Source organism: Triturus cristatus, chromosome 9 (genome assembly GCF_964204655.1).
Source record: "Triturus cristatus chromosome 9, aTriCri1.1, whole genome shotgun sequence".
Lineage (NCBI taxonomy): Eukaryota > Metazoa > Chordata > Amphibia > Caudata > Salamandridae > Triturus > Triturus cristatus.
In genome coordinates, this window is record NC_140592.1 from 914,867,222 (window position 1) to 914,886,084 (window position 18,863).

An 18,863-nucleotide genomic window follows, 5' to 3' on the forward strand; every position below is an offset into this window, starting at 1 on the left:
AACTGCGCAACAACTGTATTGGTGGTTGACGAACCAGGATTGGGTCAGAGGTGGATCCCTCTCCCTTCCACAACCAGAACGCACGGTGGTGACCGATGCATCACTCCTGGGGAGGGGCGGAGATCTGAGGAGTCTGGTCTCTGGCGCAGTTTGGGTTCCATATCAATCTGTTGGAGCTGTGGTGCAAGTTCTTTCAGCAGTGGGCAGAGCCTTGGTTAGATCTGTTTGCCACCGAAGAGAACGCGCAATGTCAGCAGTTTTGCATGTTGGAGTTTTCAAGGCAGCACTCGCTGTGCGGCGCTTTTTGACGCAAGTGGAGTTGCGGCCTCCTGTATGCTTTTCCGTCTGTACCACTTCTGCCCCGATTGCTGAAGAAGATCCAGCGCGACCGGGCCCAAGTCGCTCTTGTGGCACCGGACTGGGCACGAAGAGTCTGTTACCCTGAGCTTCTGAGCATGGCCTTTGATCCTCTGATCAGACTGCTCCTTCGGGATGATCTTCTGTCGCAGCATCAGGGAACTGTTCTCCACGGATATGTCCAGCCCTCCACCTCCTTGTGTGGAGATTGAGCAGCGACAGTTGACAGCTTTTGAACTTCCTCCCGAAGTATGTAATGTCATCTTGGCAGCCAGGCGTCCCTCCACTAAGATGGTATAGCCCTCTCGATGGAACAAGTTTGTGGCATGAGTGCGCTGCAAAGGCTGTGGATCCCCTCCCTGCCCCTCTTTCTGAGGTTCTTTTGTTCCTTCTTTCTTTGGCCAGTAGGGCTCTGCTCTGGGCACTCTTAAAGGCTACCTGGCAGACATTTCTGCTTTTCTTAGGCTACCAGTTCAGCTCACTTTGTTCACATCCCCTATTGTAAGTAGGTTCTTTAAAGGCATTATTCATCTCTTTCATCCATCTCCTTTCATAATGCCTCAGTGGGACTTGAACCTTGTTTTGACTTACCTTATGTGCGCTCTCTTTGAGCCTCTTCACAACTGTCCTCTTAGGCTTCTCACTCTTAAGACTGTCTTTCTTGTTACCATCACCTCTGCACGCAGAGTGAGTGAGCTTCAGACTTTCTTCTAAGCCCCCTTTCTTCTCTGTCCATCCGGACAAAGTGGTGCTTCGAACGAGGCCCTAGTTCCTGCCAAAAGTTGTCACTCCTTTTCACATCGGACAGACTATTACTCTGCCCACCTTTTTCCCGCCTCTGCACCCTTCTGAGGAGGAGAGACTCCATAGTTTGGACCCGAAACATGCGCTGTCTTTCTGCCTTGACTGCACGAAGAATTTCCAGGTGGATGATCAACTCTTCATTGTCTGTGTGGGTGGCAAGAAAGGTTGGGCGGTGCAAAAGCAAACCATCTCTCAATGGGTCATCCTTTTGTATCAAGATTTGTTACCCTGTAGCTAAAAAGGAACCTCCAGTGGGGCTGCTCATTCCACTAGAGCTAAGCCAGCAACTACTGCTTTGTCATGTGGAGTCCCACTCACTGACATCTGCCAGACGGCTACGTGAGCTTCTATGCACACTTTTACCAGACATTGCTGCCTGGATAGTCAAGTCCGCGGGGTGGCTACTTTGCCCGTTCTGTCATCCAGGACCTTCTGGTGTGAACTTGGTTTGCAGTCCCTCCTCCGGGGTTGGTATTGCTGGGGTATCTATTATAAGGTAATGAATCTATAACTAATAGTCTCTTTCAAATGAACAAGTTACTTCTCTTCAGTAACGAAGTATCTGTAAGAGACATATATTAGTTATAGATTCCTTACTGCCCACCCATCCTCCCGGCGAACTGATTTCTAGGGATAGGGACTCCTTGCAGGGCCCTTGTATTGCGCACCAGTGGTCAGTGTCTTTCATGGCTCTGCGCTTCTGGCGTGGAAAGTCGTGCCAGAACTGAAGTTAGCGCACAGGGGCGGCGTCTAAGTAGGCACTGCAACATCATCCCAGGGACCACAACGCTGATGACGGCGCGGAGTCGACCGACGCCACTTACTCATGCGCAGGGGTATTGCTGAAGAAAAATATTCCGGATCCAGCCTGACGCCTGGGGGTAATTCTAAGGTAAGGAATCTATAACTAATATATGTCTCTTCTAGATACATCGTTACCGAAGGTAAGTAACTTGTTCAATAAGTAAAGGACACAACACAATAAAAATCTACCAATAATTTATAAAAATAGAGAATATTTGTTATCTTTAAAACGACACCAAAACAACTAAAATCCAATGTAGGGAACGGGAGATATACATTTTTAAAGATCAAATCAAAAATTGTGCATTCTAGCGCCAAAATGCATAAAGTGCTGCACCCAGCTATCTGATAATGCTGGACCAGACCAAAGTCAAAGTTGTAGGCTGGCCGCTATGGAGCATGGGTCGGATAGGCTACGTGCTAGGTCCCGACCAAAAGTTTACCTTCAGACTTAGGCTTATTCTTGGAGCTTCTCTCTTGTCGATGGGCTTGTCAGCGGGTCCTCTGGCTTCTTGGATACAAAGTTCGATTCGACGGCTGCGGCCTGCTGCAGCACGATGCCTCAATAAGCTTCTAGAAGTCTTTTTCCTTGACGGCGAGAAGCTCCAGCTTTCAGCGGGACAAACCATCGCCGTCAGACCAATTCACGAGTCTATAACAGTGGCTTGAGACGCAACATCAAACCGGTCTCCTCCTAGAGCATTTCTGCAAAACTCTACTGAAAATGTCTTTCTTTGCACATCTTGTAGTTCCTTTGAGCAAAATAAGTGTCCACTAGCTCAGACCAAGGTTTCAGAGACTCTGGATTGCCTCTTGGGGGCTAGGACTCAGTTTCTCACAATGCACTTGCACCGTCCAGGAAAGATCCAGTTGCAACTGGTCAGCTGGGGTGATACTCTCTGGGCTTGCAGGTGATGTCTTCCATCTCTGTTATACCTGCTGCTGATCAGTGAATCCACTCCTTTTCCTTTGAGTCAGGCACAGTCGTTTTTTTGTGGAGCCTTAAGAGTGCAGCAGGTGCTGTCCTTTTCAGTGCAAGCCTTCTGTCGTGCAGTCCAGCAGGGCAATCCTCCTTTTGTTCAAGGCAGTGTTCTGAGTAGCTCCTGTAGCTCTCGAAAATATTCAGCCTTCCTTCAGGGCTGGAAAGGGGACGGCGGGGACACCCCAACCAATAGGGGTAAATTTACCTCCCTCTGCTATGACCTCTTCCTGCAAAGTCTGGCATATTTATGACCCAGAATGCACTGTTTTCACAAAAATAAAAATGGAGAAAATCTTTCCTTGATGTGTGTGTATCTTTCCTTGGGGTGTAACCCAACCCAAAGATGTGGCCAACAACACACTACTCTCCCCTTCCAGCCCCTCTCCTAATCTAATTAGTGGGGCTCCCATCTGGCTAGGGATCAAGGAAGTCTGGGCTGTTCTGTCATATGTTCCTCCTGCCTTTGAAGTCCAGCTGATCTCAACAGCCCACTTCCTCTCCCTGGATTCTCCAGGAAGCAAATCTCGTCCCACCAAATGGCTATATGGTTTCAGCCTCGGGCCTCTTCACACCTACTCAGAGAGCAGATTGGCTCAGGCTGTCAAAGGCTGACCTATCAGAAGAAGCTGCGGCAGGACTGCTTTAGGTAACCGCAGGGTAGTAAGTTCTAAAACTACTTGCCTTTAGTAGTTATAATAAATCCGACTATGGCAAGTTGTTGGATTTATTGTAAACTTCATTGTGATAGTTTGAATGATATTGCTAGCTAGCTCCGAAGCAAAGATAGACTTTGAGTTTAATAAAACCTATGGGGATAGCAGGACTACAATAGGGGAAAACAACTTTGGCTGTTTTTCTCTACCGGAGGATATAAACCATCTTTTAATAGTCCCTGCTTTTTATAACAATGCACTCTACCGTTGGGGCACCAAGGACCAGCCTTAGAGGTGGCTTGTAAAGTATAATAAGGTCGTTTTTGGCTTCGGAAGTACTTTCAATTCCCAAGTTGAATTTGGACATAGTTTTATTTTAAAACCAGCCTGCAAAGCAGGCCTGGCTTTAAAATGACACCAAACACCACAGCAATGCACACTTAAGTGCATTAAGTCCACTGGGGTCTCTAAACCTACATGCCCTATCAAGTACTAGGAACTTACAGGTAAGTTGTCTTGGACAATTAGAACTATACCAATTACCATATACATTTTAGAGGACAGAGCTAGCAGACCCCCGGGCACTTTCAGAGTCAGTAACCACTAGCAACCAAACCAGCATCTGCCCAAAACATAGGGGTGATCAGGGCAAAAAAAGACGACTTTACTACACAAACTTCTGCATACCTCTCACAAGCCATTAGCAGTTGCATGCTCCATTCTGGACTGGAAGCTATGCCAAGGTGACACCACTGGAATCGTATATTGTGCCATCCCATTTACTGATTTTAGTTCCCTTTTTCTGTGCCCTTCTTCACAGATGTGGAGCTACTGTTTATCACTTTTTTCTCCTGGCTTCCAAATCCAATTTTTTTTTTTCTCCTCCAAAATTCAGTGGGAAACGTCACAGCCGAGAAAATCTGTGGCACTTTCAGCTGGCAGATATCCATATCCTAACTTTGAGTTCTGTGATACTTGTTGTTGAAGCAGAACTTGAAGTCTCAGCCCAAGCCCAATATTCACGCCGGTTCCTTTGACTTCCAAGACAGCACTGATGCTCCTGGCACCGGAGGTAGACTCCTTCCAGAAGTCCATTCTGACTACAAGCTGAATTTGTCTCTACCTTGAGCGAGGTCACATCTCAAAGCCGCACAGAAACAAATGTTTTGGTTCCGACCCTTCTCAGAGCCAACTAGCTTTCAGGACCACATTGGAAATGATCGGAATCTATTCTCTCCACACTATGATGATGACACTGTGTATTGATTTGCTGGAGGCAAGAGGGTTGGACAACTCCCTGGACACTGGGTTGTGTTCTCTCCCTGGACCATCAACGGTAGAGTGTGCTTCCTTTTCTGTGGTCATAAGAATGAAGAGGAGGTTTTGAATTTGTAGCTGCCACCTATTAAAGTTAGGACTGGTGTGTTAGTAGAAGTTTTGCAACCTGGCAGACTTACTGTAAGCACTCTATGCCAGAAGGTCTGGTGACTCGGGCTTCAACAAGGAGGGTAACCCCAATTAATTCCCTATGAGCAAGGTCCCCCAGGCCCTCATTCCACACTAAACAGAGTTGAAGGCAATTGAAGCGTCCAGGAAATGGGTGTATTCATTGGCCAGTCTACTTCTCCAGTCAGTCAATGCCAGCTGATTGCTGTGGAGATATTCCCATCTTTTATGGATACAGTTAGCAAGACTTTGCCGCTTTATCTGCTAAACTTTAGGCCAACCTGACTCAAATCATCCGGGATGGTGTAGATGCGGGCAAATGTCATACGTTCCAGGCTGGACACTTATCGATTGCTTGGGCAGAGTAGTTGAAACTATCATGGGGCTTTGACATCAGGCATGGATAAGATCCTCTGGCTTCTCTCATGTCATACAGGCCTCACTGATTGATATACCATTCAATGGGTTTTGCAATTTTTTGTGGAAAAGGCTTAGTCTGCATCAGAGTTCTTCAAAGAAAGCAAGGCCACTATGCTTTCCTTAGACCTCTCTACTCCGGCAAGACAATACCCACCGCAGTTTCAACACTTCGAGCTTTGTCATACCAGCAGTGCCAAGGACTAGTTCCTCCTTAACGGCAAACCCAGTCAATTCAGAGTCAGGCGGGGCCAAGCAGGCAACGCCCAAGTCACCAGGGGCAGTGAACTTCCTAGTGCTACACCTCTACAGTATCAGTCTCCAAGGAGCTTCAGTATGCCATTAGTGGCACACAATCAGCCTGTGGGAGGCAAGATCAGACATTTCCTCCAGGGTTTGATCAAAGTAAAATATTGAAACATAACAGGTGGGTCCTGCAGGTAGTCAACCAGACTGTGCCCTGCCACTACTTTTCGGCCTGCCACATCTTTTACCCACATCAGAGCAGTTTCTAGAGGAGCACCTGCCCGTCTTGCTTCAGGAGGTGCAGGCTGTTTTGGTCAAAGGACCCATACAGAGGGTTCCTGCTTCGGAAATGGGGACCGGCATTTCAGACTGTTACACATTGAGACTTTGCACTATAAGCTGTTCTCTCTGAAAAGAGTTGAACCTTTTTTTATTTTCCAGAAATATTTCTGAACTTTACAGACATGCACTCTGTACTTTGCTAGGTAGGTCTACACTCATTAAATGCATGTTGCACTTTTATAAAATGTTATAAATTGCAGTTCTTGGTGCCATCTAGTTTGTTTTCTGTCTAATTTCTGCAACTTTAATCTTGTTATGTTTAATATTTTACTTTGGTCGAACACCCTTTTTAGATCCTTTGCATTGCTCACGCTAAATGCTGGACTTCCCTCCCAGCAGGAAAAAAAAAAGCGGTGGATAATGAATCCGAGTTCAGTACACGCATCAAAACAAGACTGTCTACATGCTGTCTTTTCTCATTATCTTGACAGTCTTGAAATCAACACGGTAAAAGAACGCTTTAGAAGCACACCTCGGTTCATTTAATTGTTCAGAAGAAGGGTGGAGGCCTTAGTCCTATTTTAGAATTCCGCCCTCTTATTAACTTCTTGCAGAAGGACAAATTCATGATGCTCAAGTTGGCCCTGGTTCCGTCTGCCCTGGTCACTGGATGGTTGCTTTGGACCTGCAGAACGCCTATTTTCACGTACTTGTTTTGCAATTCTGCAGATGGTATTTGAGGTTTAAGGTAGCCCAATAGCATTTTCAGTTTGCTGTGCTCTCCCTTTCGACCTCACTAGTGTGTCTTGGGTGTTTCACTAAAGTGATAGTGTTGGTCACAGCACACCTTCGGAGGTTGGGGATTCCTGTTCTCCCCTACCTCGATTGACTGTTTAATGCAGGCTCACCACAGCCAGCCGTGGACCAACTCCAGATGACCATGAACCTCCTGTCTTCATTGGGGTTCACTGTTACCTTGCAGAAGTCACACCTGTCTATTTCATAAAGTCTCCCTTTCTTCAGAGCCACTCTGGATACAGTGCTGTTTTGGGCCTTGCCTCTGTCATGAGTCCAGGAGATTTGGGCTTTAATCCCAATGTTTCAATCTCGTTCCTTAGTATCCGAGATGGTGACTCTGAGGCTTCCTGGCCTCCTGCATTCTGCTGGTCTGCTATGCCATATGGCATATGCGAGCTCTGCAGTGGAACCTGACGTCTCAATGGGCCCAGCACCAGGTAAACAGTCAGATTACAGTCGGGTTTCAGAGGAGACTACAGAAAACCTGTAGTGGTGGCTGCTCAACTGTAGTTAGACTGGCAGAAAACCCCCACCTCTAACTGACGGTGATCACCGAACCATCACTACTGAGAGGGGGAGGTCATCTGGGAGAAGTGGAGATCAGAGGACTCTGGTCTCTGGTGGATACCAATCTCCAGATCTACCTGTTGGAGTTGGGGGACATTTTTCTGGTGCTGAAGGCCTCGTGTTGTCCATCAAAGAAAGGTTGGTCCAGGTTCTCGGACGCAACCTCACCACCATGTGGTACTACAGCAAGAAGGGCTGCCGGGTGGGGTCCTGGTTCCTGTGCCAAGAGGCACTTTGTCTCTGACACGGACTGGAGCATCAGGGCGTTTTCCTGGTCATGAACCATCTGGCAGCATCTTTAAATACCAGGGTGCATGAACTCAGCCAGCAACGCCAGGTTGCTCACAAATGAAGCTTGCATCCCAAGGTGGCACCGGGCATCTTCGGGCAAAGGAGGGAGTATCTGGCTAGATCATTTCACAAACGCCAGGAACACGAAAGTGACATTTGCTCACTGGAGTTTCCAAGAAGGCTCTCACAGAGGCTCATTCAGGATAAAGTGGCGCAACAGACTCCTGTATGCCTTTCTGCCACTACCTTTCCTTCCATGAGTTCTGAAGAAGATCAGGAATGACTGGGCCCTGCCATCTTATTGGATACGGTTTGGGCAAGGAGTGTCTGGTACCTGGAACTGCTGGGCATGATCATTTGGCCTCCAATCTGCCTTCTGCTTTAGGAAGATCTCCTGTCCCAGCAGCAGGGCAGGTCCTGCACCCGGAATCCGTGAAGCCTGCACCTCCATGCATGGAGACTGAACGGGCGGCAATTGACTGCATTCGATCTAACTTCCAAAGTTGTCAATGTCATCCTTTAAGCCAGGCGTCCCTCTGCAAAGTCTGACTACACCAGGTGCTTTGACAAGTTTGTGGCCTGGTGTGGCACCCATAATACGGACTTGTTACAGACCAACCTGTCTTCTTGTTTGTTATATCTGTGACCCAGCAAGGACTTGCCGTAGACACCGTTAAATGTTATTTAGTCACCTTTGGCTGTCTTGCGTGTGCCAGACTAGCCGCCCTTGTTCAAATCCCCTATTGTAATGTGGCTTATAAAAGGTTTGGCAGACCTGTTTCCTCACAATCTCTTTGAGATGCCACAGTGGAACCTCAGTTTGGTCCTCACTTTCCTTATGTGCACTTGCTTCGAACAAATCTATAGCTGTCAACTAAGTCTCCTGAATCTGAAGACTGTGTTCCTGGTCGCTGTAACGGCAGATCTTCACGTAAATGCACTCCAAGCTTTCTCAAAGCTGTCGTCTTACACCTAGGCGGACTTTTTACAAAAGATTTGGATTTTATTTCATGTTTTGCTATCCATCACTCTATTTTTTTGCTCTGCCTTTTCCCTCAAGAGGAGGAGAGACTCCATCACCTGGACCCAAGTGATTCTTGACCCTTTACATCGATCGCACCAAAGAACATCAGTTGGATGATCTGATTTGTTTGTTGAGTTCTTTGGGGCAAAGAAATGCAAGGCACTATAGAAACAAAAGCAGTCTGTTAAGGTGGCTAGTCCTCTGCATTAAGATCTTCAATGTATTGGCCAAGAAGCAGCCTCCAGAAGGGCTGAGGTGGGCAGTTTCACCATGGCCTGGGCTATCACTGCATTGACACACAGAGTGCCTATTTTTCTTATCTGTCAGGATGTGACATGAGCATTGGGGTATACGTTCACAAAGCACTACTGCCTGGAAAGCCAGATCAGACTAGAATGGCATTTCACCCTTTCGGTCCTGCAGGACTTTTTGATCCAATGCCCATTCCTTGGACCCACCGCCTTGGGAGGTACTGCTTTGGTATGTATTCTGAAGGTGAGGAATTTGTAATTAAAAGTATCCATCAGAAGAACAAGTTACTTACGATAACACTCTCTCTGGTAGATACTCAGTATAATAGTAAATTCCTCTCTGCCCTCCCACCTCCCTTTTCCATAGTATGGTCTAAATTGTTTCCCATCTAAAAATGTCCCAAACTATAGATCTGCAAACGGGTACATCTGATTATTGCTGGACTCAATGTCTGTGGGAATGGAGAGAATCAGGAAAGAAACTGGCTTCAGCATGGGGTGGCACTTATATGCAACAAAGTAAACGTGGAGCCCCACGGTGCCCCCTACTGGTGCATGGGAGCTATGCTGTTAAGTCTTCCTAAACCAGTCTGGTTCCTGGGATATTCCAAAGGTGAAGAATCTGCAGTTTGAAAGAGTATTCACTAGAAAGAGTGTTACCGAAAGTAAGTAACTTGCTTGTTCTGAAGAACTGGCTTTGCTTGATTCACAGTCATAAACTATTGCCTGCATGGTCATTTCTTTTTAAGCAACTTTCAGGATGCCAAAATGAATTTGAAAATCTGTTTGTACAGTGATGCATATGGTCTTTTTGTTTTTACTTATTTTAGATTCCAGAATGTTTGCGGGATTGCTATGCCAAACTTGATCAGTCCTGTTACCTCTATGTAATAGGAATGGTTTTAACTACTCCTCTACCTGATGAGCTTAATTTTCGGAGACGTAAACTGTACCCTCCAGAGGACACCACAAGATGCTTTGGAATACTAACAGCCAAACCTATACCTCAGGTACAGCTGCACTGTTAATGAGCTGTAAGAAAGTTGTGTTTGATGGCTAGCAAGATCATGTTTCTGGGCACATCAGAGGTTTACTTAAATGTTGGAATTGTTTTGCCTGCGACTTAGTTAACAAATAGGCAACTACATGTCATTTTTCTGTTTTGAATGAACAGATAGTGCACTAAAAATAATACAGCCGTCATAAACAACCACATGGTTTAATTTGAGTTATCTTATTATACCAGCAGAATGAGTTTACTGTAAATGATACTGTTCTATAGTTGTAAAGGATTCTAGATTAAAATTTTCACTTTCATATTTATTGATTATCTTAAGTTCGTCCTAAAAATTAGCATTTTCATTAAACCTCAACCTGTAAATGTCTGTTGCAGAGGCTGCTATTATTTGAAAATGCACATGCAGAAAGAGAAAGCGAATAGATTGTCACTTGATGACTTCCTACCTGTGATGGGAAGTGTTTCTTCTTACGGCCAGGGCATTGCAGCAGTGGTTGCTAAATTTGAAAGATGCCAGCAAGTGATTTGCACATGAAGAGTAGGCAGCCAATATAGGTTTACGTAGACCAGTGCCAGCTGTTACCTAACGGTTTGTGAATAGTTACTGAAAAATTTATAATTGTGGGAAATAGTCACAAAGTATTTCAGTACTTAAAGATCACTACAGAAATTTCTTCTCTAGCTCTGGATCATTAATAGATTGGTGGTTTTGCAGGTTGGAAATGCCTTGTAAAAATGTAACCTATGCTCATGTTGAAATGTATTGCACACAATAGAAGGTGTTGCCTACTCATCTCTTTCCTGGAGTTTGCTAGGCAACCTGTTGAACAGGTTGACAGTACTTAATCTTATAGGGACGTCTAGCCGCAGATTCCTTTCCTAAGAATTATCCCTAGGCATCGGACTTCATGTGAAATGTTTTTCGTGGGCAGTACCCCTGCGTGCTGTTAGATGGCGTCGATCAGCTCCGCGTGGTATTGTCCACGCCAGATGTGACGTACACGGTTAGTTTAATTGGGGACTACCCTACGGCGCTGACCTGGCTTCTTTTCTTTCTGCTCCAGTCAGCACAGATCCGGAGAGGGCTGCCCCTTCAGTCACTTTTTGAATTGTGATTTGTCGAAGCTTTTTTGAGAGTGCTTCTCCTAGTGTGGTGTGGATGTCCACTAGGAAGACCGGCTTTAAGCCCTGTGCCACCGTCATCTGTAGATGTTGGTGACTGACCCACACCGTGCATGCCTTTGGTGCTTAGAACGTGACCATGATGCGAAGACCTACACTGATTGCCGCATTATGTACCTCAAGACCTTGAGTGAGCGATCCCTCAAGCTCCGTGCCGTCCGATGAGAGACGCTGCGAACCGTTTGAGAGGAAGATCCCGGGATTTGTCGCATAGTTCACGGTCCTTGTCGCACTCTCAAGTCGTCAGGCCACCTGGGGACATCCCACAAAAAAGAGAGTAAGAAGTCAGAGGTCTTCAGCTTCACCTCTTCCCATGATTCGAGGGTGCGTCGACGTTAGAGGCCTGGCTCTGCGGTTGAGCCAGCACCTGGGTCATCTTCATGCTTTCCTGAGTTTTCCAGAGTCCGAGCGCTCCCACCGCTCAACTCCATGTGTTTTATGAGACCATTCACCTCCTATTTGATGCACAGTTCAGCCCTTTGGGTTTGGAAGGGGCCCCTACTGGTTTTATGCCAGAGAATCCGGCCCCAGCACCAGTCGGCCCTCGGGATCCACAGATGGATCGGACCAGGGCAGGTTGTACCACCTTTCCCAATGCCGGTCCCATTAGCAGCACCTTCCCCATTCTGATCCCGACTCGGACATGGAGCCGGAGACTCAGGGAGGATTGGGAGAGGACGCTGGATCCCCAGGAATACCAACCCTTAGATTCTCAGATGGACTGGTGTGAGGAATTGCCGAGGGCCAGTGGACTAGATACTTCTCCAGATACTGGCCTGCTTTCTCCCCTTATCGTGGCTACGGAAGAGGGAGTGTCCTTTGCAATGGTGGTGAGGAGGGCGGGCGAGGTCTTTGACCTCGGCCTGCTCTAAGTGGCAGTCAAGACGAACACCTTTTTTGTGGTGCTTCAACTGGGGGTGACCCCCTCAGAAACGCTTCTCCCTTTCATTGAAGCCCTCACTGATGTGCTGCCCTAGCATGAACAGGACGATTGTCCACTGCCACTGCCCTGCCCCAGGGGACCCCAGTTTCCTCACAAAACACCCTAGCCCACAGAACTTGGTAGTCCAAGCCTTTATCTCCCATGTAAATCCTGCTGCATTCCCTACCGCCCCATTAGATGGGGAATCCAAGAGGCTTGACACCTTATGGAAGTTGTTGATCTCTTCCACCAGCCTGGCACTGCGGTTTGTGAACACCATGTGCCTTTTGGGCTATTACTCCTATGCTTTGAGATTTGGGTGCACAGGTGCTGCTCATGGTTCTGGCAGAGGCCCGGACCTTTCTCACCCAGGCTGTTGCAGAGGAAAGCGATGCAGCTAAGCTCCCGATCTGTTGTGGACTGGATACCATCGACTCGCTTGGCTGAGCAGTTTCATTCACAGTGGCCCTAGGGCACCACCCTGGATGAGGACAAATGCCTTAAAACCCTTTTAGTCTGCACTCTTACCATCATGGGCATCCAGTGAGAGGCAGGATACGCCATCACCTGCCCCACTGGTGGTCTATAACATCAGACCAGTGGGTTCTGCAGATTGTCCGGAGGACCTACTTCCTCCCCTTCCTGACTACCCCGCCACTCATTCCTCCTGCTTGCGACACGCTGATGGAGGGCCATCTTTCTTTGCTCTGCCAGGAAGCAACGGGTCACGTGGCCAAGGGAGCCTTAGAGAGGGTGCGAACGCCATAGCTAAATTGTGGTTGCTATTACCACTACTTTCTGGTGTCCAAGAATGGAGGAGGCATTCATCCTATCCTAGACCTGCACCCTCCCAATTTCGTCCTCAAGAAGGAGAAGTTTAAAATGCTCATGTTTGCTCAAGTCTTGATAGTCCTGGACCCAGGAGACTGGATGGTATATTTGGACTTGCACGGCACATACTTCCACATTCCCGTTCTGCCTGCCCACAGGCATTACTTGCTGTTCACAGTGAGTCATAAGCACTTTCAGTTTGCTGTGCTCCCTTTTGCCCTTTTCAGTGCCTCTCTGGTGTTCACGAAGGTGATGGCGCTGGTTGCAGCCCATAAGCGGATATCACGGGTCCATTATCTCAACGACTGGCTGTTGAAGGAGGGCTCGCCCCAGACTGTTGTCTTCCACCTCAAGACTATGGCCGACCTCCTGCATTCGCTGGGTTCACTATCAACATGCTGAAGTCACACCTGACTCCCTCTCAGACGCTCCTTTTAATCAGATCTGTTCTGGACATTGTGCAGTTTCTGGCCTATCCTCCCGAATGGCAAGATCAGGTTATTGAGGCTATGATACCGAATTTTCAGCCTCTATCCTGGATTTCTGTGAGACTGGCTGAGGCTGCTGGGCCTCATGGCCTCCTGCATCTTGCTTGGGAAATATGCCCAATGGCATATGTGGGCTCTGCATTGAGACGTCAAGTTCACGTGTGCGCAGTATCAGGGAAATCTCTCTAACATTGTCCAGATCTCGGAGGAAACTGCAAAAGATCTGCTGTGGTGACTAACAAATCGCAATTGGGTCAGCGGCAGACCCCTTTCCCTTCCTCAACCAAATCAGACAGTGGTGACAGATAAGTCACTTTTGTGATGGGGCAGCCATCTGGGAAAGGTGGAGAGCAGAGGCCTCTGGTCTCTGGTGCAATCAGGACTCCACATCAACCTTCTGGGGCTCCGGGTGATCCGGCAGGCATTAACAGCCTTTCTACCCCTCCCTCAAGGTGAGGCTAGTGCAGGTGTTCACGGACAACACCACTTCCATGTGGTACTGTAACAAACAGCTCGCTGTGGGGTCATGGACACTTTGCCAAGTCTTTGGACATGGGTGGAACGTCCGGGCTTATCCTAGCGGATCACGAATGGCATCTCCATTGGAGGTGGTGCAATGTCTCTTTCAGCAATGGTAAGAGCCTTGGTTAGAGCTGTTTGGCTGCGCAGAGAACGCACAATGTCAGCAGTTCTGCGGGCTGGAGTTTCCAAGGTGGCTCTTGCTCAGAGCTGCTTTTTGTCTCGAGTGAAGCTCAGGCCTTCTGTATGCCTGTCCGCCATACCACTCCTGCCCAGAGTTCTGAAGATCAAGAATGACTAGGCCCAAGTCATGGTTGTGGCTCCATACTGGGCTCGGAGAGTTTGATAACCTGGACTGTCGAGCATAGCCATCAGTCCTGTCGCAGCAGCAGGGAAGGGTTCTCCACCAGAACCTGTGAACTCTCCGCCTTGTGTGGAGATGGAGCAGCAGCAGTTGACTGCTGTCGACCTTCTGCCTGAAGTCTGCAACATTATTCTGGAAGTAAGGCGTCCCTCCACCAAAACGTTTATAGGATTGCCATTGGGGCAAGTTTGTGGCGTGGTATGCAGAAAAACAGGTTGACCCCCTTTCTGCTCCCCTTTCTCAGGTTCTTATCTTTATTCTTTCCCTTTCCCTTTCCCTACAGGTCTCTGTTCTGGACACGTTAAAGGGCTACTTTTCTGCTGTATCAGCCTTTCTGCTGGTGCCTGACCAGCCATCCCTCTTCAATTCCCCTGTTGTTCATAGGTTCTTGAAAGGTTTACATATTTCATCCTTACCCCTTCATCATGCCTCAGTGGGACCTTAAGTTAGTTCTAACGTTTCTGGTGTGCGCTCCCTTTGAAACTTGGCACAATTATCCTCTCTGACTCCTTACCATCAAGGCGGCCTTCCTGATGGCAATAACATCTACCCGGAGGGTTAGTGAGCTTCAGGATTTGTCATCCAAGCCTCCATACCTCAACATCTACCCAGACAAGCTGGTTTTACGAACTAGAACTTCCTTTGTACCAAATGTCATCACTCCCTTTCATGTAGGTCAGTCCATCACTGCCTACATTTTACGCTCTGTCACATCCCTCTAAGGAAGAGGAGTGACTTCACTGCCTGGACCCAAAAAGAGAGGAGTTGCTCTACCTTGACCACACAAGAGAATTCCAGGTGCAAGACCACCTCTTCGTGGGGTATGTCGGAGCGAAGAAGGGAAAGGCCGTGCAGAAGCGAACCATCTCCCGATGGATCGTGCTCTGTATTAAAATCTGCTACCCAGTGGCCAAAAGCAACCCCCTGAGGGCTTGTGCGCTCATTCCACCAGGCCAAGGCTACTACCACTACGTTGGCACACCAAGTCCTGGTACTGCACATCAGCCAGGCAGCAACATGGGTATCTGAAAGAAACACGTTAGTTAGATTCCTCACCTTAGAATATCCCCAGGCGTCAGACTGGATCCGGAAGATTTTTCGTCAGCAATACCCCTTGCGCGTCGCTAGGCGTCGTCTGCGGCTCCGCGTCCGTCGTCTGCGTCGTGCGCCGGAATGACGTCGTCGGAGTACTTAGACGCCGCCCTCGCGTGCTGACGTCAGTTCTTCTTTTTTCCGCGCCAGTAAGCGCAGATCCGGGAGAGCTACCCCTTTAGTCAATTTTTGACTAACTTTTTTGACTTTTTGGTCAATTCTCGACTCTGGTGCCGGTAGGATGCCTGGTTTCAAGGCCTGCGACGACTGTCATCGACTGATGTCGGTGACCGATCATCAACGCCGGTGCCTGTACTGCTTGGGCCTCGACCACGACGCGGCGTCGTGCTCCGACTGTATGGCCCTGACCTCGAAAGCTAGGCGGGAGCGGTCCCGCAAGCTTCTCGAGCTTCGCCATTCTGCTCCGCGTCGCTCTCGATCCCGGTCCAGGAGGAGGTCCAAGGATCGGTCGCGGAGCCGCACTCGACATCGTCACTCGTCTGGCTCGAAGTCTTCGGGTAAGTTGAGGCACTCCAAGAAGTCCAAGAAGCGACACCGCTCTTCGGACTCCCCTCGCCGGTCGCACGACTCGGCCGAGGGTCCGGGTGGTTCCACCCCCGCGGCTCCGCAGGAGCCGCAGGCGCAGCGCAAGTCCCCATACCCGACGGTCCCTGGGACTGACGCGACGCCGGCGGAGGTCAGTGCCTTCCTCTCGGCCATGAGGAATCTGGCCCCGCTGTCGACGCCCGCGGACTCGACTGGGCAACCTCGCATGCCGGCGGCTCCGGTGCCATTGGAGGCTCCGGCCCCGATGCCGCAGGTCCCCGAGGGGCCCGAGCCTGGGCCCCCGTCGACGCCGGTCGACCTTGTTACGCCTCCTCCGCCGGCGCCGACACCGATACCACCCCCGACGCCGGCTCCGGTCGACGTCGATCCCCGGTTCAGCCCCTGTCCGGTCCCGACACCGATGCGGCGCCGCCCGACGCCGCATCCGACGCCGCTAGAGACACATATTGTCTATCGACCGGCTCCGATCATTCCTCCTGTTTACCAGGAATCGGATGACGGGGGCGACTGGGAGGGGTCTGAGGACCCTATGGCCCTTCAGAGCCAACTTGCTCAGGACTGGGCAGATGAACTGGGGGAGGCCAGTGGGTTGGATACCTCACCAGACACTAGATTCATCTCTCCTCCGACTGTGGCTTCGGAGGATGGTGCAGCCTTTTCTGTGGTGCTGCGCAAGGCGGCCGAAGCCCTTGGGCTAGAGCTGCCTGCCGTGGCTGTGAGGACTAACCTCCTCACTGAGGTGCTTCAGTCTGCCGCATGCTCCACTGAGCCTCTGCTGCCATTCAATGAGGCCCTCACTGACGTTCTGCAGGGCACCTGGTCCAAGCCCTCCACAGTCCCTCCTGTGGACAGGAACGTTGCCAGGCGCCACCGCCCTGCTCCGGGCGACCCCAGTTTTCTGTCCCAACACCCCACCCCCGAGAGTCTGGTTATCCAGGCCTCTACTTCCCAATCCTCCTTCCCGTCCGCTCCTCCGGACCAGGATTCCAAGAGACTGGAACAGTTTGGTAAGAAGCTGTTCTCTTCGCTCAGTTTGGGCCTGCGGTCTTTGAACACCACCTGTCTCTTGGACCGTTATTCCCACTCTCTGTGGGATGCGGTGGAGGACGTGCTGCCACTGTGCCCGGAGGAGGCCCGGGCGCGGCTTTCCTCGGCCCTGGCTGATGGGAGAGATGCAGCGCGCCATGCAATCCGATGTGGGCTTGACACTACGGACTCGCTGGGTAGGGCGATTTCTACCACGGTGGCGCTTCGACGTCACGCCTGGCTGCGGTCCACGTCCTTTTCAGGGGATGTCCAGAGCACCCTCATGGACATGCCTTTTGATGGCGCTCGCCTTTTTGGTGACAAAGCGGACAGTGCGCTGGCTCGCTTCAAGGACTCCCGGGCTACGGCCACGTCCTTGGGCCTCTCGGCCCCGCGGCCCCAAACATCCGCTTTTCGCTCCTTTCGTGGCCAAGGAAGGGGCTCCTCCTCGTGTCCGCCTAGCCACCGGCCGTAGAACCAACCTGCACGCGGTCGCGGACGTGGTTTCCGCCACGGCGGTACTGGAGGACGTCGCGGTCAGTCCACATCCACCCCAGCAGCATCCGCCTCAAAGCCTTCCTAGTCCGATCTTTCAGGCCCATTCCACGCCAGTGGGCGGCAGAGTTCGCCATCACCTGCTCCACTGGCGGTCCATCACATCGGACAGGTGGTTGCTGCAAATCGTCCGAAGGGGCTACTCCCTCCCCTTCGAGACGACCCCTCCAGCCATGCCACCGCAGCACCACCGTATCTCGGGGGATCATTTGCATCTTCTCCACGAGGAAGTTTCGGCCCTCTTGGCCAAGGGGGCCGTTGAGCGCGTTCCGAGCAAAGAAGTAGGTCGTGGTTGTTATTCCCACTACTTTCTGGTCCCCAAGTAGGGCAAAGGGGGCCTACGCCCTATCTTGGACCTCCGGAACGTCAATGCCTTCCTACGGAAGGAACAGTTCAAAATGTTAACTTTGGCTCAGGTTCTAGCTGCCCTCGACCCTGGAGACTGGATGGTAGCGTTGGACTTGCAGGACGCATATTTCCACATCCCCGTCCTGCCGGCCCACCGGCGTTACCTGCGCTTCACGGTGGGTCAGGAGCACTTTCAGTTTACCGTGCTCCCCTTCGGCCTTACCAGTGCCCCTCGGGTGTTCACAAAAGTGATGGCGGTGGTCGCAGCTCATCTGCGCAGATCAGGGGTTCCAGTCTTCCCCTATCTCGACGACTGGTTGTTGAAGACGGGCTCGCCCCAGGCAGTCGTCTCCCACCTCCAGACTACGGCGGATCTCCTGCATTTGCTGGGGTTTTCCATCAACGTGCTGAAGTCACACCTGAGTCCCTCTCAGAAGCTCCTTTTCATCGGAGCGGTTCTCGATTCTGCGCAGTTCCGGGTTCATCCACCGGAACAGCGGGTCCGGGATATACAGGCCCTGATTCCCATCTTTCGGCCTCTATCCTGGGTTTCGGTCAGGCTAGTGTTGCGGCTTCTGGGGCTGATGGCCTCCTGCATCCTACTAGTGCATCACGCCAGGCGGCGCATGCGGGCTCTGCAGTGGGACCTGAAGTTTCAGTGGGCCCAGCATCACGGCAACCTGTCCGACCATGTCTTGATCTCGGAGGGCACTGCACAGCAGTTGCAGTGGTGGCTCACGGACCGCGATTGGGTCACGGGCAAGAGCCTCTCCCTACCGGAGCATGTCGTAGTGACGGATGCGTCCCTCCTGGGATGGGGTGGCCATATGGGAGAGGCGGAGATCAGAGGCCTCTGGTCTCCGGCGGAGTCTCGCCTCCACATCAACTTGTTGGAGCTGAGAGTGATCCGACTTGCACTGAAAGCCTTCCTTCCCTCTGTCCGGGGGAAGTGTCGTGCAGGTGTTCACGGACAACACCACCGCCATGTGGTATTGCAACAAACAGGGCGGGGTGGGGTTGTGGACCCTT

General features: G+C 50.4%; 1 protein-coding gene across 3 annotated transcripts in view; it reads left to right on the forward strand.

The window, feature by feature from the left end:
- The window catches only part of DICER1 (dicer 1, ribonuclease III), a 692,358-nt gene that overhangs the window by 218,612 nt on the left and 454,883 nt on the right, over positions 1–18,863 (forward strand). For all 3 annotated transcript variants that reach the window (XM_085626460.1, XM_085626459.1, XM_085626458.1), the window contains one exon: positions 9,753–9,932. In XM_085626460.1, coding sequence (XP_085482586.1) covers positions 9,753–9,932 — 180 coding nt within the window. The remainder of the gene's footprint in view (positions 1–9,752; positions 9,933–18,863) is intronic.